This window comes from Globicephala melas, chromosome 16, assembly GCF_963455315.2.
Source record: "Globicephala melas chromosome 16, mGloMel1.2, whole genome shotgun sequence".
Lineage (NCBI taxonomy): Eukaryota > Metazoa > Chordata > Mammalia > Artiodactyla > Delphinidae > Globicephala > Globicephala melas.
The window spans coordinates 65,426,670-65,449,421 of NC_083329.1; the positions used below are offsets into that span (position 1 = coordinate 65,426,670).

The window sequence follows — 22,752 nt, forward strand, 5'->3', positions numbered from 1 at the left end:
AACTGAGACCTAGAGAAAGAACTTGTTTGGATTTAAATAGTTTGTCTCCGGAGTCCATATTCCTAACCACCTGGCTCTCCTTCCTTCCTCCCCTCTCCCCACACATACCTGCACACCTATACAGTAACCTACCAACCCTGTGGGCTTTATTCTTTAAATTCACACAAAAGCTAAGATCACAGTGATTTAAAAACACTCACGGCTTCATGTTTCTGCTGGCTGCCTGCTGAATCCCAGTGCCTGAGAGCTAGTTTACATATCTACTGCTTTGGGCCTGGGGCTTGCTGCCAATAAAGTTTCCCATTTTCCAAGCAGCTGGGAGGAAACAACCAGCTGCTCTGAAATGCCTTTGAATCTCATCCCCTCAACTAAGAGACAGCTGTGATTATCTATAGAAAGACTCTGGAAGAGGGTTTTCTGTTTTATAACGCATTCTAGGCAAGACGAGAGAGATTTCTGATTTGAAAAGAGACTAAATTCCAGAACAGAACATTTTAGTATTTCCCCATTGTGGATGCTTTTCTAACCTCTGATATTTACTCAGATACAAAGTTTGTGAGTCTCAAATAAATAGAAGACAGTCATTTTTCAAAACACTTTGTTTTCCTCGAGGTACGGTTTTTACACCTGACATATTCCATGCTTCACATTTGAGATAACAGCATTATGTTGCTCCAGGCTTTCCCTGGAATAATTTCTGAAGCACTGCTCTGTCTTGTTACCTGCCGCCCTTTCCTTCCAGTGTGTGGATGAAGCAATAATGGTATGAGTTAAGCTGCTTCCTATCCTAGATTCAACCCACTGACACAGAACATGACTGTAATGTCTGTAGGACATAGTGGGCATGAGGCTGGAGTCGCACCCAGATCTACCACTTAAGTGAGATCACAGGAAGCATACGATATTAAAAAGGTACACAAGAGTCCAGAAAACTGGCAGTTACCTGAAGCGAGTCATGGTTTCAGTATAGCTTTTATTTTATAGATAATTGTGAAATTCAGTTTTTAATTTTAAAATAGAGACTAATGCTATATTTTATAGAGTTATGTTTAAACCATGGTCAAATCATCAAAGACTCTGGAAAATCTAGGTTGCAGAGGAAATTTGTAACATGAGGTGGAATTTCAGATGTACTTCAAAACAGGGAAGGTGACATTTTACTGTCGGAAAACCACATCCTTTATATAAATATATAAAATGTATGTGCTTATCTATATAATATTTTAGAGTTCATTTATGCACTCCCTTATTCCTGTAGCCTCTATTTTCCCAACAAAATAGCAAAAATTTTCTAAAGAAGCATAGGTGTGTTTGACAGCATCTTAAAGATCGTTAAGTATGTAAAATCTTTGAGAGCTAAAGAAGCCAGCATTCCCCCATATTTTTTTTTTAACTAAGAATAGAGGTAGGAAAAGAACCACTTGATTTTGTGTAAGCATTTGTTTGATTTAATGACAGCAAAGACATGAACTTTCTTTTTCGAACACATAATGGAAAGGTAAGTTCCGTGAGATTTTATGAATGAAAGCATGACACACTGAAACTGAGGGGATGTGCTAGCTCAGGCAAAAATCTTATTTTGCTAGTCACGGTCACTTTTGCTCCCAGAACCTTTCTCTACCCAAGATTTTTTTGACTACTACTTTTTAGCTAGGTTTAACCAGTGGGAGCAATTGGCATCCTATTGGCAGGCAGTCATCCACTTTTGGTGTTTTAGCTGCTTGTCATAGCTTCATCTTTTCCATTTCATTCAGTACTAGGAATGGTGATATTTCATGCTGATGGCAAATTGAGGACTGCCTCACAGTAATCAATTTTCTGTGTTAAATTCCATGTTTGAAACACCTGAAATAGTTTATATCTTCCTCACTGGACCCTGACTGATACACTCACTGAAAGAATTGTGATGAGCAGAACTGGCTTCATGCTAATTTGAGACGTGTGTGTGTGTGTGCGTGCGTGCGTGTGCGCGCGCGCGTGCGCTGGGATGAGAAAGAGTCTTAGTACTTGCTCTTGCACCTTATTCTCAAGAAATGTTCTTGTGCTGTTCCTGGCTTTGAAAACGTAGGTAGAATTTGTCCTTAGTTTTGTTCCATCCACATCTCCAAATTCTGTGTTGTATTATTTGCCAGTTGACTTTATAGATTTGTAAAAGTCATAGCTTCATTATGTGCATGTGTACATATATGTGTAGAGCCCTACCTAAGTATCACACTTAATGTTAACAACCAACCCTGAAAGGAAACAGAAGCTCAGGGAAGCTAATTAATTTCTTCCCCGACTGCATATCTAGGATGTGGTGAATTGAGAATCAAATATAATAGGTTATATACTACAAAAATGATTTTATTCTTAGGCTATTAGACATATCTTATTGATACTACATTTAAATCACTGAGTGATCTTTATCTAAATGTAGGAATTTGGAATTTTCTGCCAAATAATGAAAAGCATCATTTAATCAAGAATGCCATTTCTAGACACCAGAAAAGTTTGTTTTATGGACCTTAGCGGTGGAATGTCTGGGAAATATTGTTTGGGGGAAGAATAGAAGAGAATAATTGAAATCATGCCTATCTTTGAAAATATTTTATATATGGTTTCTGTATATAGTTCTATAACAAATATTTCAAATAATTTTTAAATTTTTTTATTTTATATTGGAATATAGTTGATTAACAATGTTGTATTAGTTTCAGGTGTACAGCAAAGTGATTCAGTTATATATATATATATATATATATATATATATATACACACACACACACACACACACACACGTCTCCATTCTTTTCCAATTGAGGTTATTACAGAATATTGAGCAGAGTTCCCTGTGCTATGCAGTACATCCTTATTGGTTATCTATTTTAAATATAGCAGTGTGTACATACCAATCCCAAACTCCCAGTCTATCTCTCCCCACCATTCCCCCTCGGGTAACTAAGTTCATTCTCTAAGTCTGTGAGTCTGTTTCTGTTTTGTAAGTAAGTTCATTTGTATCATTTTTTTTTTAGATTCCGCATATAAGCGATATCATATGATATTTGTCTTTCTCTGACTTACTTCCTTCACTTGGTATGATAATCTCCAGGTCCATCCATGTTGCTGTAAATGGCATTACTTCATTCTTTTTTATGGCTGAGTAATATTCCATTGTATGTACATACTATGTCTTCTTTACCCATTCATCTATTGATGGACATTTAGGTTGCTTCCACGTCTTGGCTATTGTAAACAGCACTGCAATGCACATCAGGGTGTATGTATCCTTTTGAACCATGTTTTTCTAGGGATATATGCCCAGGAGTGGGATTGCTGTATGATATGTTAGCTCTATTTTTAGTTTTTTAAGGAACCTCCATACTGTTCTCCACTGTGGTTGTACCAGTTTATATTCCCATCAACAGTAGGATGGTTCCCTTTTCTCCACACCCTCTCCAGCTATTGTTTGTAGACTTTTCGATGATGGCCATTTTGGCTGGTGTGAGGTGATATCTCATTGTAGTTTTGATTTGCATTTCTCTAATAATTAGCGATGCTGAGCATCTTTTCGTGTGCCTCTGGGCCATCTGTATGTCTTCTTTGGAGAGATGTCTGTTTAGATCTGCCCATTTTTTGATTGGGCTATTTGTTTTTCTAATATTGAGCTGTATGAGCTGTTTGTACATTTTGGAGATTAAGCCCCTGTCGGTCGCATCATTTGCAAATATTTTCTCCCATTATGTGGGTTGTCTTTTCATGTTGTTTATGGGTTCCTTTGCTGTGCAAAAGCTTTTAATTTCAATTAGGTCCCATTTGCTTATTTTTGTTTTTATTTCCATTACTCTAGGAGACAGATCCAAACAGATATTGCTGCAATTTATGACAGAGAGTGTTCTGCCTATGTTTTCTGCTAAGAGTTTTATAGCATCCAGTCTTAATTTAGGTCTTTAATCCATTTTGAGTTTATATTTGTGTATGGTGTTACAGAATGTTCTAATTCCATTTTTTTTTAACATTTGCTGTCCAGTTTTCCCAGCACCATTTATTTAAGAGGCTGTCTTTTCTCTATTGTATATATTCTTGCCTCCTTTGTCATAGATTAGGTGACCATAGGTACGTGGGTTTACCTCTGGGCTTTCTATCCTGTTCCATTGATCTATATCTCTGTTTTTGTGCCAGTACCATACTGTCTTGATTACTGTAGCAGTATAGTCTGAAGTCAGGGAGCTTGCTTCCTCCAGCTGTTTTCCTTTCTCAAGATTGCTTTGGCTATTCGGGGTCTTTTGTGTTTGCATACAAATTGTGAATTTTTTTGTTCTAGTTCTGTGAAAAATGTCATTGGTGATTTGATAGGGATTGCACTGAATCTTCAGATTGCCTTGGGTATAGTCATTTTCACAATGTTGATTCTTCCAATCCAAGAACATGGTCTATCGTTCCATCTGTTTGTGTCATCTTCGATTTCTTTCATCAGTATCTTACAGTTTTCTGTGTACAGGTCTTTTGCCTCCTTAGGTAGGTTTATTCCTAGGTATTTTACTCCTTTTGATGCAGTGGTAAATGGGATTATTTCCTTAATTTCTCTTTCTATCTCTTGTTGTTAGTGTATAGAAGTGCAACAGATTTCTGTTTATTAATTTCGTATCCTGCAACTTTACCAGATTCATTGATGACCTCTAGTAGTTTTCTGGTAATATCTTCAGAATTTCCTGTGTATAGTATCATGTCTTCTGCAAACAGTGACAGTTTTACTTTTTCCCAATTTGAATTCTTTTTCTTCTCTGATTGCCATTGCTAGGACTTCCAAGACTATGTAGAATAAAACTGGTGACAGTGGACATCCTTGTCTTGTTCCTGATCTTTGAGGAAATGCTTTGAGCTTTTCACTGAGGATGATGTTAGCTGTAGGTCTGTCATATATGGCCTTTATTGTGTTGAGGTATATTCCCACTGTGCTCACTTTCTGGAGAGATTTTTATCATAAATGGGTGTTGAATTTTGTCAAAAACGTTTTCTGCATCTATTAAGATGATCATATGGTTTTTATTCTTCAATTTGCTGACATGGTGTATCACATTTATTGATTTGCAGAGACTGAAAAATCCTTGCATCCCTGGGATAAATCCCACTTGATCATGTTGGATTCGGATTGCTAGTATTTTTCTTGAAGATTTTAGCGTCTATGTTCATCAGTGATATTGGCCTGTAATTTTCTTTTTTTGTGGTACCATTATCTGGTTTTGGTATCAGGGTGACGTTGGCCTCAGAGAATGACTTTAGGAGTGTTCCTTCCGCTGCAATTCTTTGGAATAGCTTCAGAAGGATAGGTGTTAATTCTGCTCTAAAGGTTTGATAGAATTCACCTGAGAAGCCATCAGGTTCTGGACTTTTGCTTGTTGGGAGCTTTTAAATTACAGTTTCAGTACTTGTGATTTCTTCCTGGTTCAGTCTTGGGAGATTGTATCTTTCTATGAATTTGTCCATTTCTTCCAGGTTGTCCATATTATTGGCATAGAGTTGCTTGTAGTTGTATGGTCCTTTGTAACTTTTCCTTTTTCATTTTTAATATTATTGATTTGAGCCCTCTCCCTTTTTTTCTTGATGAATCTGGCTAGAGGTTTATCAATTTTGTTTAATCTTTTCAAAGAACCAGTTTTACTTTCATTGATTTTTTCTATTGTTCATCTCTAGTTCACTTATTTCTGCTCTAATCTTTATGATTGATTTCTTTTCTTCTGCTGACTTAACTTTTTGGGTTTTGTTTGTTCTTCTTTCTCTAGTTGCTTTAGGTGTAAGGTTGTTTGTTTATTTTTCTTGTTTCTTGAGTTAAGATTGCATTGCTATGAACTTCCCTCTTAGAAATACTTTTGCTGCATCCCACAGGTTTTGGATCATTGTGCTCCAAACTTCCTCCTCAAGTTTCTTGTGATGAAAGACACAGGGACTCATAAATATTTCAAGTTATTTTTGTGTCTAATATTTCCTGTAACCTGTATCAAACAATTAGGGTGAAAATGAGAGTATTATCTCTTCTACATGGACCTCATTGCTTTATGATGACTCTGATGTTAGATGAAATATAAATTGCTATAACAACATATAAAAAGGTGTTCCAGCCTAGTCTAGGTATCATGGAATGCTTCCCTGAGAAAGTGATATGAATGTAACACCTAAGGGAAGAAGAGTTCCCTTATGAAAAGGCTTGGAGGTGAGGAGAAATATGCGGCATATTTAAAATATTTTAATTAGTTTAGTTTCATTGTATGGCTGGACCTCATAATGTAAAAGCAATAAATAAACTTGGTTAAAGCAGGAAGAGACAAGATAATTTAAGGCTTTGGGATCTGTAACAAAAGCTTAGAATGAAGATAAGTCTAATGAAAATCCATCAGTGTACTGTAAAAGAAATGGTTTTTTTGTTGGTTTTTTTTTTAAGATCATTTTTAATTTTAATGTAGAGAATGGACTAGAGGGGAGCAAAATTGACCTGCTCTAAGGTAGTAATAGTTTAGGTTAATCCTGTCAATACCTTCCCTTCTGTACTAACTGGACCTTGGTGATTGACTAAATGTTATGGGTGAAGGAGAATGGCAAGTCCAAGGTAATTTTACTGTACAAAGTGATACTAAAATTTCCCTATTGAGTTTACAATGTTTGTTTAGAATTGAAATTCAGGATGACAGACAGACAGTATTGTAAAAATTGAAATGAGTGAGTAGGTGGAATTCAAATTTTCTATGATTCTAGCATTACAGAAGTGTGGTATAAGTAATACTTTATATTAAACCTAGTAAATCACTCAAAAGTAGTCTAAATGTATATATATAACTGAGGAGGTACTCGGGAGTAAAAAAGGAATAATGTAAAATATTTCATTAGCCTCCCAAAACAAGAAAGAAGAAAATAATAATATGAAAATATGTAAAATGAAACAATGAGTAATATGATAGTTGTAAACATAACCTGAGAAACCACAACACTGAATGAGATATATATTAGAACTATTTTCAAATACTGGTCAATAAATGTCAGACGACCACAATCTCTGAGAGAAGGAAAACAAACAAGGTGAGCCCTACATCAACTCCAGATTTCTTCCTAGAGACAATTTGTGGACTGTAGAAATGTTGCAAGAAACGAGACCAAAATACAAAAAAACTAACAAAAATCCATTATATGTCAGCAATGAAAAATTGGAGAATGACATTTTCAAAATAACCTTTACAGTAGCATCAAAAAATAATTAATAGGGAAAAATCTATTGTTATATATGCAAGAAATCTATTGTCATATGTGCAAGATGTTTAAACCAAAAACGACAAACTCTCTTCATAGGTTGAGAGTCAATGTCGCTAAATTGTCATTTCTATCCAGCTTGATCCATATACTAAACATAATCCCCATCAATATCCCAGTAGGCATTTTGTAGGGCTTACTTACCAAACTACTTAATTTTGTAAATCATTTTTATAAATCATATAGCAATTCAAATGACCTAAAATAATCAAATGGTTTAAAAGAACAAGTTTATATTCAATATATTTTACTTCCAAACATAAAGTTTTACAGTATTTAAGATAAAGAGAAACATAGAAATGGAACAGAAATGGACTCAGCCACATATGATGATCCATTTAATTTTGACAGTGAGTCCAAGATAATTCAAAGGAAAATAGTATTTTCACCGAATGGTGCTTGAAAACTGGTGGGTTATCAATAAGAAATAAATGTACTGTACATCACTCCATAAACAGAAATCAATACAAAGTTGGCCCTAGCCTTAAACATAAATCTAAAACTTCAAACATCTAAATCATAAAAGAAAATCTTTGATAAATATTTCATCGAATTTAAAAACTTGCACGTCTCAAGAGACTCAGACAAGAACATGAAAAGAAAAATCAGACTGGAAGAAAATATACAAAGGACTTGTATCCAGAATGTATAAAGAAAACTTAGAAAGATGGTAATCTAAAAAATGAAGCAAAATATTTAACAGTTAAAGAAGATGTGTGAATATTCATTAAGTACTCTAATATATCCTCAACATCATTAACAATCAGAGAAAAGCCACAGTAACATTTCAGTTCATACTCACCAGAATGTCTAAAATTTAAAAAGATCAAAAAAACCAAAAAACCAAATATGGCCTAGGATGTAGAGTAATTATAATTTAATATTATTGCTGGTGGTAATTTAAAATGGTAACATAACTTTGATCAACATTTTGATAGTTTCCTATAAATAAAAACATACAAAATAATTGTACAAGTATGGCCATAGCATTTTTTCATAATAATGAAAATTGTAAAAAAAAAAAAAAATGCTAGTCAACAGATGATTGGATTAGTAAGTTTTGGTATACATATAAAATTTAATACTCCTCAACAATAAACATAATAAACTACTGATACATGCAGTAACATGGGTGAAGCTTGCTTTCCCTCAGCATTGTATTTGTAAAACACACAAAAAGTGCATGCTCTAGAATTTCATTTGTATACAGCTCTAGAAAAGGTACATCTAATCTATATAGTGATACAAAGATCAGTTGTTGCCTGAAACCTGGGATGGGGATGGGCTTGACTGAGAAGAGGCTTAAGGAAACTATCTGATATAAAACAACACTGATATAGCAATACTAAAGTTTACTTTCCTGTATTCCTGACACATATCAAATTTGACCACATGTTGGGTCATAAAGAAAGCCTCAACAAATAGTACATTTTTGAAATCATTCAGAGCATGTTCTCGAATTACAATAGTATTTTACGTAGAAAATAAGAAGAAAACTAGTAAATCCTCTCTTACCAGGAAATTCAAAAAAGTATCTAGTCCATGAGGTAACTAAGAAATCAATGCTCACTCTCTGGTATGGAAGATGAATAAAATAATACCTGGTATCACCACTTCCGTACTGGTATTTCTATGTAGTGTAATAATGCAAGGGAAAAAAAGAAGAAATATAATTGTCAGTATTCACAGATGACATGCTTTGTATACTAAGAAAATCCAAAAATCTGGAAAAATATTTAAGAATTATTAAGAGCATTCTGCAAGGTCTCTAGATGCATGTTAGTAGAAACATAGAAGAATATGCTCAGCTTCATTAGTTATCAGGAAGTGCCAATTAAAATCTTAAATATAAACCTGACAAAATGGCTAATGTGAAAAAGATGATGGGGAAAAAGGCATAGGTGAACTTGTGCTGCAATGGGAACTCTCATATATTGCTGGTGGGAGTGTAAATTTGCAACAGCACTTTGGAAATCTGTGGATATGCATTTTTATGACTCTGCGATTGTACTCTCAGGTATCTACCCAACAAAGTTTCATATATTTGTTCACCAAAACATACATGCCAGAATATTTATAAATTGCTACTCATAATAGCCTCAAAATATGTAAAAATCCATCAACAGAAAAATGGCTAAATAAACTATATACTCTTTATGTAATGGAATAGTATAGCAGAATGAGAATTAATTGATCTTATAAATGAAATGATTGAAAGAAACCAAATATACAAGATTACACATTAAATTACTTAACATGTGTTGTATATTTAACACATATGTAATGTTAGATATTTTAATTATATATTAAACCATATATATTTAATATGTGTATATATCTATCAGTATCTAGTAGAAAAAAGGGAAAACGTACTAAGAGTTTGACTGCTTGAGAATAAGTGAGAAGTGAAGAAACTATTGTCAGGGAGTATAGAAAACCTTTCAAAAACATTTAAATACTACAGTGAAGGAGGAGAGAGATCAAGATGGAGGAGTAGGAGGATACTGGGCTCACCTCCCCTCAAAAACACATCAGAACTACAACTGCATGTACAGCAACTCTTGATGAAATCAACCTGGGGCCTAGTAGAACTGCTCTTCTACAACCAAAGCTATAAAGATCCACATGGAGTCTGGTAGGAAGGGAGGAGAAGTGATCTGGTTGAGACACACATCCCTAGTGGGGGACAAAGAAAAGGAGGGATATCACAGACTAGGGGATCTTCCCAGGGGAAAACATGGTTCAAGCCACATATTACTGGGATTTGACACTGGCAAGATGAGCCCCCTTAGCTGGTTTGAAAACCGGTGGGGATTACTGGAGGGCTGTAAGAAAGAAACCAAGACTCTACTCTTGAAGAATACACACACAGACTTGCTTAGTCACAGCACAGAGGCAGCAAATTTAAAACTGCCCGGGGCTCTGTGCCCCTCACCCTACACCAGGCTCCTACTCCAGACCCTCTTGCTTCAGTGCTGCTCCCCACTAGTGCAAGGCAACCATTGCCAACAAGAGTGCACAAACTTGGAGAGAATGGAGGCAGCTCAGACCCCGGCCCTGCCTCTGATCAGGGCAGAGGCAGCCACTCCCAACTCTCTCATCTGTCCTTGCACACACTCTGGAGGGAGCAATGATAGCTCCAGGCAGAAACCACCATCACAGGAGCATATATCTCTTGCCCATTTGGGAGGGGCGGTGCCAGCTCAGTGGTGTGGCATCAACCTCTCCAAAAATGATCCAGTCTCCAGCCAAGGAATACATACAGGGAAAAATGAAACAAGCACAGAAGTGTAGAAACCAAGTCAGACACTGCCACCACACCCAGGAGAAACCCAGCTCTCTCAGGGCCTCAGCTCCAGCTCCTTGGGTCTCACTCCCAACCCCATTAGGGCTGTGATGGCCACTGAGCATAGGAGAAGCCACAGTGTGCACCTGGCTCAGGCTCCAGCCCCTCCAACTCTAGCCCTATATCCCAAAAAGATTTTAAGAAAATTGAAAATCATATCAAGCATCTTTTCCAACCAAAGCTCTATGAGACTAGAAATCAACGACAAGAAAAAAAAAAAAAAACTGCTAAAAACACAAACATGGGGAGGCTAAACAATATGCTACTAAACAACCAATGGATCACTGAAGAAATCAAAGAAGAGATCAAAAAATACCTGGAGAGAAATAAAAGCAAAACACAATGATACAAAATCTATGGGATGCAGCAAAAGTAGTTCTAAGAGGAAAGTTTATAGTGATACAAGACCAATTCAGGAAACAAGAAAAGTCTCCAATAAAAAACCTAACCTTACAACTAAAGGAACAAGAAAAAGAAGAAAAAAAACCCAAAGGTGGTAGAAGTAAAGAAATCATGAAGCTCAGAGGAGAAATAAATGAAATAGAGACTATTAAAAAAAATCAATGAAATTAAGAGCTGATTCTTTAAAAAATAAACAAAATTGGTAAACCTTTAGTTAGACTCATCAAGAAAAATAGAGGTCCCAAATCAGTAAAATGAGAAATAGAAAAGGAGAAGTTATGACCGACACCACAGAAAAACAGAAGATTACATGAGATCACTAAGAACAACTATATGCCAATAAAATGGACAACCTAGAAGAAACAAATTCCTAGACATGTGCAGTCTCACAACACTGAATCAGGAAGAAATAGAAAGCATGAACACAACAATTATCACTAATGAAATGGAATCAGTGAAAAAAAAAGAAAAGAAAATCCCAACAAACAGAAGTCCAGGACCATATGGTTTTATAAGTGAATTCTACCAACTTTTAGAGACTAGTTAACAACTATCTTTCTCAAACCATTCCAAAAACTTGTAGAGGAAAGAATGCTTTCAAACTCATTCTATGAGACAACATTAGCTTGATATCAAAATCAGACAAAGATATCACTAAAAAGAAAATTACAGGCCAGTATCAATGATTAACATAATGCAAAAATCCTCAACAAAATATTAGCAAATCAAATCCAACAATATATTAAAAGGATCATACATCATGATCAAGGGGGATTTATTCTAAGGATGCAAGGATGGTTCAATATCCGCAAAAGGAACCATAAAAAAATCACATGATGCATAAAAAGCTTTTGACAAAATTCTACATCCATTCATGTTAAAAACTCTCAACAAAGTGGGTAGAGAGTGAACATACCTCAACATAATAAAGGGCATTTATGACAAACCCACAGCTAACGCTATACTAAGTGGTGAAAAACTGACAGCATTTCCTCTAAGATCAGGAACAAGACAAGGATGCATACTATCACCACTTTTATTCAACACAGTATTGAAGTCCTGGCCATGGCAATCAGAGAAGAAAAGAAATAAAAGGCATCCAAATTGGAAGGGAAGAAGTAAAAGCGTCACTATTTGCAGGTGACATGATATATAGAAACCCCTAAAGTCTCCACCAAAAAGCTGTTAGAACAAATAAAATGATTTCAGTAAAGTTGTAGGATACAAGATTAATAATACAGAAATCTGTTGATTTTCTATATACAAATAATGAGCTAGCAGAAAGAGAAGTCAAGAAAACAATCCCATTTACAATCACATAAAAAGGTATAAAATACTTAGGAATAAATTTAACCAAAGCGGTGCAAGATCTATATTCTGAAAACTATAAGACATTGATGAAAGAAACTGAAGATGATATAAATAAATGGAAAGATCCCATGTTTATGAATTGGAAAAATGAATATTGTTAAAAATATCCATACTACCCAAAGCAATCTACAGATTTAATACAATCCCTATCAAAATACCCACAACATTTTGCACAGAGCTAGAACAAATAATCCTGAAATTTATTTGGAACTACAAAAGACCTCACATAGCCAAAGCAATCTTGAGACAAAAGAAGAAAGCTGCAAGTTATCATGCTTCCTGACTTCCGACTATACTACAAAGCTACAGCAGTCAACACAGTGCAGTACTGGCACAAAAACACACATAGATCAATGGAACAGAATAGAGAGCCCAAAAATAAACTCATGAACTTATGGTCAATTAATCTATGACAAAGGAGGCAAAAATATACAACAGGGAAAGAAAGTCTCTTCAAGAAGTGGTGCTGGGAAAACTGGACAGCTACATGTAAAAGAATGAAGTTGCAAAAACAGAAACAGACCCACAGACTTAGAAAACAAACTTATGGTTACCAAAGGGGAAAGGTGGTGGGGAGGGATAAATTAGGAGGTTGGGATTAATATATGCACACTACTATATATAAAATAAATAATCAACAAGGACCTACTGTATAGCACAGGGAACTCTACTGAATACTCTGTAATAACCTATATGGGAAAAGAATCTGAAAAAGAATAGATATACATATATGTATAACTGAATCACATTGCTGTACACCTGAAACTAACAACATTGTAAATCAACTATATTTCAATATAAAAGAAATTTTTTTAAAGTATGTAATTAAAACATTTTCTCACACCATATACAGAAGTAAATTCAAAATGGACTAAAGACCTAACATAAGACCTGAAACCGTAAAACTCCTAAAACAAGACATAGGCAGTATACTTTTTGACATAAGCCTTAGACGTATTTTTTTGGATCTGTGTCCTCAGGCAAGATAAACAAAAGCAAAAATAAACAAATGGGACCTAATCAAACTTAAAAACTTTTGCACAGTAAAGGAAGCCAACAATAAAATGAAAACACAACCAACTGAATTAGAGAAGATATCTGCAAGAGATATGTCATATAAGAGGTTAATTTCCAAAACAAATAAACATCTCATACAGCTCAGTATCCAGAAAACAAACAATCCATATTAAAAAATGGGCAGAAGATCTGAATAGACATTTTACAAAGAAGATATACCAATGGCAAACAGGCACATGAAAAGATGCTCAACATTTCTAATCATCAGGGAAATGCAAATCAAGACCACAATGAGATATCACCTCCCATTGGTCAGAATGGCTACCATCAAAAAGACAAGAAATGATAAACGTTGGTGGGTATGTAGAGAAAGAGAACCCTAGTTCAATGTTATTGGGAATGTAAATTGGTTTGTGGAAAACAGTATGGAGGCTCCTCAAAAAATTAAAAATAGAACTACCACATGATCCAGCAGTTCCACTCCTGGATATATATCCAAAGAAAATGAAAACATTAATTTGAAAAGATACATGCAGCCCAATGTTCAGAGCAGCATTATTTACAGTAGCCAAGATATGGAAGCAACTAAACATCTATCAAAAGATAAATGGATAAAGTAGGTGTGTGTGTGTGTGTGTGTGTGTGTGTGTGTGTGTGTGTGTGTGTGTGTGTGTGTGTGTGTGTGTGTGTGTGTGTGTGTGTGTGTGTGTGTCAGGAAAACAGAACATTCATTACTCAGCCATAAAAAAGAATGAGATTTTGCCATTTGCAATAACATGGATGGACCTGTACCATATTATGCTTAATGAAGTAAGTCAGACAGAAAGACAAACACTGTATTTTTTCACTTATAGGTGGAATCTAAAAATACAACAAATGTCAGTATAACAAAACAGAAACAGACTCACAGATATAGAGAATAAACTAGTGATTAACAGTGGGGAGACACAAGATAGGGGTATGGGATTAAGAGATACAAACTGCTATGTATGAATAAATAAGATACAGTATGTAATAATGTACAGCACAGGGAATATAGCCAATATGTTGTAAAAGCTTTAATGTATTATGATCTATATCACTGTGTTGTACACCTGAAACTAACATTGTAAATCAACTATACTTCAATAAAAATATAAACAAATACTACAGTGAAAAAGCCAATAGAAAGGAATAGAATGAAGATGCATTGGTAGAAAATAATTAGTAATTGTGCAAAATCTCCAAGAAGGCAGAGAGGGAATAGAATCTAGGGTATAATTAGAAGTATCATTTATAGAGAGAAAAAGAGATAACTTTCATTTTAATAAAAATGGACAAGAATTAAGGACAAGTTCAGGCAGTTTCATTTTGCTGCTTCTGTTTTTGTTACTATTTTGTCTGCTTGCTTTCTTGTTTGTTTTATATTTTAAGTGAAGTAATCTGCAGAACAAGTGAGAATGCGAGGTGACAAAGGTTTGATTAGAGTGGAAGTTTGAAACAGTGCTTGGGTAGAATGGGTGCAATAATTGGCTAAAGACACAAAAGCATTGTCTGTCAGCTTCATCTTGGCGGCCACCAATTTATCTAGAAACCCATCTGGCCAATGAGGGGATTCTCTAAGAGAGAGTAACCTATGGATCAGTGCTGGGAACATGGACATCTGTCTTCTACTGGTTGGTTGTAGCAGACAGAAGCAAGCTAAGAAATGTTTACTACTGCAACTAGAGGGATTAAAATGGTAGAATGATGATGATCAAGACAGGTGGAAAAATAGTACTGAGGAATGTGAGAAGGTCTATGAAATGGAAGTCCTTACATGGATTGGAGAACGATGCTCTTTGGATTTTTAGCTTCACACAACCTAGTTTTTCCTTACCTGTGGTCATGCAAGAGATGAGTGTACGATCTAGGACCAACAACGGTGCTTTCTTACTCTCAGCACAGAGTCCTTGCAACGTCACTAAGATGTCAGGTTGAGTATTATCAGTAGATGTCTGTGAAAAGGGCAGAACTCAGAGCGCTGCCTGATGCTGGAGAGAAGAACGGCACAGGCTGAAACACAGAAGGTCAGAGAACCATGCCAAACCCAGCCCCTCCTGCTAGCACTACTTAGTAAAGAATCTGTGTAACTAGTAGCTGGGGTATAATTGTTATAGAAAATTAGTTCTTCAGCTAATCATTTGCCTTTAAGCCAACATGACTATAGGATAGCTAATCACTAACATTACCAATAGTATTTCCAAAATAGGCCATTTCAGATAGAATTAAAAAGCATTCTGAGTAGCCACCTGAATTGGTGTTATGTTTTTTATTATTTCCTTTTAAGATGACATAAAATGTTTTTGGCCTGGAAGATGTGCTTTAGAAAACAATAAGATCTGAAAATTGCTTTTTGACAGGACAATATATTACAACTGAATAAATGTCATATTTCACTTCATGTATGGCCCTTTCAGCAGTGTTAAATTTCTTTAGTTATTCCATACATTGATTTTCCCCCTTTCAACTTAAGTTGTCCTTTTCTGTTATGATCTGATGGAGAGCTGGCAAAGGACAAATTTACAAGATGAATCCTATCAGTGGCCCAGTGGAATAACTCTTCATATTCAAAGAAGGCGCCACCTTCTCAATTTAATTATAAGCTTGACAATTTCAATTTGGATGTATAACTCCATTTTGACTAGCCTTAACAAAGCCCCTTATTTGATTTTCCCATTAAGGCAGGCTGGCTCTTTAACATTTTTGAATGCAACCTAAAAAGGAGAATGTTTTCAATACAGGCCATTCTTCTAAAAATCTGTTCAGAAACAAAAGAATGTGTTAAGCACGTATTTGGATAAAATTAGGTCCTCAAGAAAAGTTCACGGTGGATACTAAAAACATGTTGAATTAGATGATGTATTTTTGCCAACAAATGTGTATTTAAATATTTCCTATGGTGTACAACTACCATTATTAGATCAATCATAAGTTAGAAAGACTATAACAGTGTTTACTTTTAAGAAATATTTAAGCTGTCACTTGTTATCTACCAACACACATATGTAATGCCCTTTAACGTTACTTACCTATGTTAACCTTATATCCAAATACTTTAACTGAGCATTTTAAAAGTAAGTACAGGTTAGCGAGCAACTCCAGGGTCTAGGGACAAAATCCTGGTTTCTACTGCAAAACCAAGGCAAACAAATTTATTTAATTTTGTTTGAGAATCAGAAAAAAAAAGTTTTCTTTGTATTTACAGTATGACACATTTTAAAGATGAAGTAAGTGTTATACAATTCCATGTCCTAGAAACTATAATATGATTTGTTTATGGTTTATCTTTGCCTTATTGATATGTTTACTGAGATCTACATTTTAAAAGGTTTTTTTAGAAAATATCTTTAATCTCCAAGTCTTCAAACTGTTTGGGGCTTATGAGGATGACTGAGTATTTCTATTTACTCTTTCAAAAGCATGCTGCTTGGAAAATAATGGAGTATAAACATTATCAAACTATCATCCTAACAAAATACATTGGCAAGTAAGATACCCTCATTTTTCTTAGTACCAACATGCATACAAAAATTCTATAACCTTTCTAAAAACAGTTATCGAATAGTCATTTTTTTTTAAATTTTAGACGTTGTATTAATGTTGGTGCAATTTCTTCAACTATACAATATCTGAAAATAAATACACATCGGAAGTGACATATTACTGAGAGGCAGTGTTGTGTAATGGGTAAAAGTACCAGGTACTTGAACAACACTGCCTTGGCTCCAATTCCAACTCTACCATTTAATAGCTGTGTCGCCTTGAGATAGCTACCAAACCTAGTTCCTTTGTTTCCTCATCTTTAAAATGGAGATAACAGTACTTACCTCATAGGATTGCTGTGAGTTAATGTATGTCAGCTGTTTAGAACAGCGCCAGCACAGAGGAGGCACACAATAGATATTAGCAATTATCATAAGCTGTTATACTTGGAGCCAAACCACACACATTTGCCTTTCAAGTACTACTTTTGTGCAGGTGCTACATCCACCAGGGGTCTTTAAGTTCAGGTAGACATTGAGACTTACAAGAATATCATAGGCTACCTTGGCACCAGTTTACCTAGAAGGTTATAGGACAGGAAATATATTTCTCCAGGCAACACCAGGCTTCTCTCTCCACAGGAGTCCCAGCAACTATAGTTGCCATGGCACTTCACACAGGGGGTGGGGAGCTATCTATGCTTTCCCCAGGTGACAGCCCAGGCGCAAGGGTATGGGATCTACATCAGTGGGAGTTAGCAACCTCGTGCAAAACACATTTCTGACAAAGGTCTTGTACCCAGAACGTGGAGCGTTAGAGTGGTATAGTACAAGACATTCTGGTGTTCTGACATAACGTGGATGAGGAACTTACAAAATTAAAAGAAGGAATAATTAGCATGTCTTTCTTGGATACTCCTCTTAACTGTCAATAATTACAGTAAGATCTGAACAAAGATTTGCCAGCAAAACATTCCACTCTGATGTGGTTGTTGAGGACTTTTATCACAGGTATTTAACTTCGAGTTTTGTAAAAAGATCCAGCCATTTTATGTATACATGACCAAAATTTTGACATTTTATGAGGGAAAAGAACATACCTTTTATTGTTGTTCTAACCCTTTTCCACAACAAAGGCTTGCAGACACATGTCTAACTAGGACCAAGCCTTTTGTCTGAAAACATTCTTAGAACTGGACAGATTTGTACTGTAGCTTAACTGAAATCACAGATCACCTACCACAAAGCACAAAAGAGACATTACCATAAAATGAACTAAGATCTGTCGAGTGACAATATTGAGAAGGACTCTATTTAGATGGTCTTAATTTGGATTATTTGCAAAATACATCTTGCAGTTCGAGCTAACACTGGGCATCATCTCTATATTCATGTAGATCCTCAAAAAAAAAAAGAGGCAGAACTTATGAACTATGTCCGATTTACTTTTGAACATCGACAATATTGAAGATCTTATTGTGACATTAATAGACCCTTAAGTTCAGTTATTTTGAAACCACATCAGTATTGTAAGAATAAGCACAGGTCACTACCATAAGAAGGATGGCTGTATTCCTATTTACTATGGTAGGAGAACAGACTTCCAGTTTATATAGATCACAGGCCTTTAATTTGGATCAAGATCTTATTTTTTTAACCTCATCCACGTTTATGGAAAGAAGGCAACAGGAAGCTGCTTATATGTACTTGCATGCAAATATTTACATATAACCTTAGGAGGTTTCAGGGCCTTAGAAGCCATTTCATTTCTCAGTTGATACCCTGATCAAGAACTCTTCATCCAAATCAGAGAGGATTGTTACCAGATGTTAGGAAAAATAGCTCGTTTTATGGCAAACATTTCAAGTTACATTTACGTAGAAGCCTTTTCAGTTGATGAAAGCGATTTGTAATGGTAAGAGAATTTTTGGACCTGAGTTTTATAGTCTGACTGGCTTACCAGGCCTTTAGAGTAAAATAATATTCTCGCTGGCACAGGTACACTCGGGAAATTCAGAGAACTTTGTTCAAGAAATTGAACACAGAGATCCCAAAGTGGTACATTAGCCTACTCAAATATGCTTTGTTTCCACAAAGGGAATTCTTCTGAATTCTTCCCTTGGAGGATTTTTCATTAAACTAAGCCTGGTGAAAGGACTTACAATACTTTTTGGAGACATGAAATTGTGCAGTTATTCTCTATGAGTAGGCCTGAGGCACTGCTTAGGCCTCAAACAAAATTCCCTACCATTTGCTTGCCTTGTCTGTGCCCCTTGCTTGTGTGGCCTGTGATTTGGCTAATAGCAAAAAGTCAGGCCTCTTAGGGCATATAGCTCTTGGACCTCAAAGATCCTCATAGAATGTCTTACAAGCTTTCCTCGTGAAATAACAGTATTCTTGCAGCAATTGTCCTAATCTGTCTGCAAAACTAGTTTTCATGCTCTCCTAGAGGGATAATTTGTCCTGTGGTTTTCAGTCTACTGGAGAAGTCCTACTACAGGCATTTAGGATTTTTAAATAAAAAGATTTGTCAGAGGCCAGAATAAGAAACCACAATGGCACAGACAGGGCTTTGCTGATTCAGTGAGGAAAGAAGACAAGTCAATTTCCACATTTTAAGTCATGAATTTAACTTAGACCTCCTTTCAAGACTATAGGTTTATATATAAAACCCACTTGTATGGGTGGGTTCATTTGCTTCAAAAGCAAATGAAATAAATACAATCTATACATGACAAGATTACAGAGTCAAAAGGAGAAGAGAATGTAAGTTTTAGGGTGGGAAGGCCAGAGGCCCTGGTGAAATCTTGAATGACAGCAGGTCCCTAGGACCTTCTTCTCCAGAAGACTTAATGGCAGCACAGAGCCCTGAGAATACACCAAATATTTTCATGTTTGAAAGAGATGACCAAGGATCCTCAATACTATTCAGGTTGATTCATCACTTAGAAAAACTTTCTTCTTACTACAGTGAGATTGGAAACGACTTTCAGAATCTAACTAGTTCTAGGAGGTCTTTGATGAAAACTGCTAATTATTAAACAGCAGATTTTAGCATGCAGTTTGTCCACAGTGTAACGTTAATTACGAAGTGTGTTATTCTATTCAAAGTCTGTCTTTTTTTTTTTTTTAAGTTGTGTACAGATTCAGAAGTTCTGAGTGTTCTGTGAAATACATGTGAGTGCTTCATGAAATCCTGTTTAATGTTTGTCAACAAATTTTGTCATTCCTGACACATACAAAGATTTTACATTTCTGGCTTCAATAAGTAAAAAGACTCAAAGATGTGTAGTTTTCAAGTATTACTGCCTTTCAAATTACATATTTTTTGGTGTTACCTTTTTAAGGATTTCAGGGTTAGCATTATAATGGGGCTAATTAAATTTTTCACTGAGGAAGCAGCCAACTAGACCACTGCCCCAGGCACATAACCTGAGCTTACTACTTTCCTTCGCTCATTTATTCTGTGTGAGATGAGATTCCTCGAACTGCAAACTGAGTAGAGTACTCAGGCCAGTCAGCTGCTGATGGATTTCAGTGACTACAGAGGCAGTGTTTGAGCCTCACCCTGACAGCACACATCACAGCCAGGTGACAGTGGAAGCACATCTTCCTGTGTGAGTTGGCTGTGGGTGACAATCTGCCAAACTAAAATAATGGAAGAGGCATCATTTATATAAAAATGAACCAACTGGGCTTAGCGCTAAAGTATTTTGCAAGATTCTAGGACTGTCACCTCGTTTTGCCCTGAGATGGTTTTAGTGAACAACCCAGAAAACATAACAACAATTACAAAATAGAATCATGTGGGAAAAGGTGTCTTTTAGTAATTTCATTGGTATATCTTTATAATTAAGCAATTTTGTCAGCCTTCCCAAGAAACAAAGGAAATAATTAACAACAACTACGTGGCAGTCTACTAGGCTCTTTACACATGTTATTTAACTTCAGTAAGTACTCTTTTCCTATTTTATATCTGAGGAAACTAGGAGTAAACAGTTAAATGATTTGTTAATGTTACTAAATGGCAGGCAGATCTGGAATTTCAACCAACTTTGACTGAAAAGATCTGTTTTAATACACTGCCTGATAGGTGTAAGAATTATGTGTTTTTAAAAAAGAGACTCTTGTAGGTGGAATTATTTGGGAAATATTCATGAAAATGAGTGGTATACATGCATGTGTATATGCATATGTGGGTATGATATTTATCGTAGACTGTGAATTCCCTGAGAAGATTTTTCAGTTGTTGTTTTATTAAGTTACTTATATATGATATAGCTTTTACTGTAGACAGTCATTTCTTACAAAAGGGGTGAACATTAACCCTGGAAGTATGGAGATCCATTACAAAGAAAGCAGTGACCATCTGGTTCTTATGGTATGATATAGAAGGTACAGAACTGATTTCACTGAAAACCAAGAAAAAAAATCTAAGCTATCATCTTAGAAAATAGAATATGGAATTACTTATGCATCAGATGACTAGATAAATGATTAAGAATAGATTGATGTGATAATTTACCTAGGTGTATAAAATGAGGAATAACTCATTCGTTTCTGGGATAAAAACAAAGTGGCACATTTCATTTTCTGTAACATTAAATCTCTTTAAATTCCTGATTACATTCTCTGAATAATAGTTTGTTTTTTGGTTTTTTTCTACAGTTGGACAGTGTCACCTCCCTGATCCAAGCAGCCAAAAATTTAATGAATGCTGTAGTGCAAACAGTGAAAATGTCTTACATTGCCTCAACCAAGATCATCCGAATTCAGAGTCCTGCTGGGCCCCGGCACCCAGTTGTTATGTGGAGAATGAAGGCTCCTGCAAAAAAACCCTTGATTAAAAGAGAGAAACCAGAGGAAACTTATGCAGCTGTCAGACGAGGCTCAGCAAAGAAAAAACTCCACCCAGTGCAAGTGATGAGTGAATTTAGAGGAAGACATATCTACTGAAACCACTATTCTACTCTAGTGTTTATATGACAAAGTCCTGGCTAAACACACTGCTTTATTTTTACACTTGATTAGTTCTGTAAGTTCACTAACTTAGAATTTAACCCACAAATAATGTAAAACACTGAAAGCCTAACCAACATGAGCAACGTATCTTGGGGATCATGCCACTGTCATTTCTGCATGGCCAGCACCTAATAAGGAATCAACAGATGCTTGCTGAATGAATGAAATCTTCAGGGTCATTCAGCCTCTCCCATCACGGAGAATATCTTATATTCATTACTAAATGAACACAGGAGACTCAAATGAGTCCTGTTCACCTGTACCAGCTTAAGTATACTCACCCTCTTCATTTTAAATTAAAATAGTGATATGAGCTCTTGACTTGGTTTTCAACGGAAACAAAAGATTTCATAAAATACTCTCCCATTTAATCTCCATACTTCCTTTATCTGATGTAACCTGACAGACATGTGTGATTCTTTCTACAGGAAAAAAAAAAAAATTCAATCTCTAGATATTTGTAACAACTGTTGTCAACTGATTGGGCTAATATCCACCAGAAACTAACCAAGCTTGAGCAATCAAGTTACTTTCTGGATTTTCAAGGTCCACCTTAATTATTTATGAAACAATTTATTAACATTATAAAGTTTACAGTGAGTTTTCATGCCACAAGTGTGCATTTCAGGACTCCACTGTGCTCAGCTGTTCTGCACGTTGAGTTCTGGATTTAAAAAGGCCCACCGGAATACTACATATATGGAGGAAGTGTTATCATCCGTTGGGGAAATGGGCATTTAACTCTATCCCCAAGCGAGTTATGACTGATAACAGAAATGCAAGGAGTTCTGCATGACTCCGTTTGTATCACCT

General features: G+C 35.7%; 1 protein-coding gene across 1 annotated transcript in view; it reads left to right on the forward strand.

Moving 5' to 3' along the window:
- Positions 1-22,212, forward strand: part of CTNNA3 (catenin alpha 3) — a 1,571,950-nt gene extending 1,549,738 nt beyond the window's left edge. The window contains exon 18 of the mRNA XM_030862371.2: positions 21,586-22,212. Coding sequence (XP_030718231.1) covers positions 21,586-21,873 — 288 coding nt within the window. The 3' untranslated portion in view covers positions 21,874-22,212. The remainder of the gene's footprint in view (positions 1-21,585) is intronic.
- The last annotated feature ends 540 nt before the right edge of the window (positions 22,213-22,752 follow it).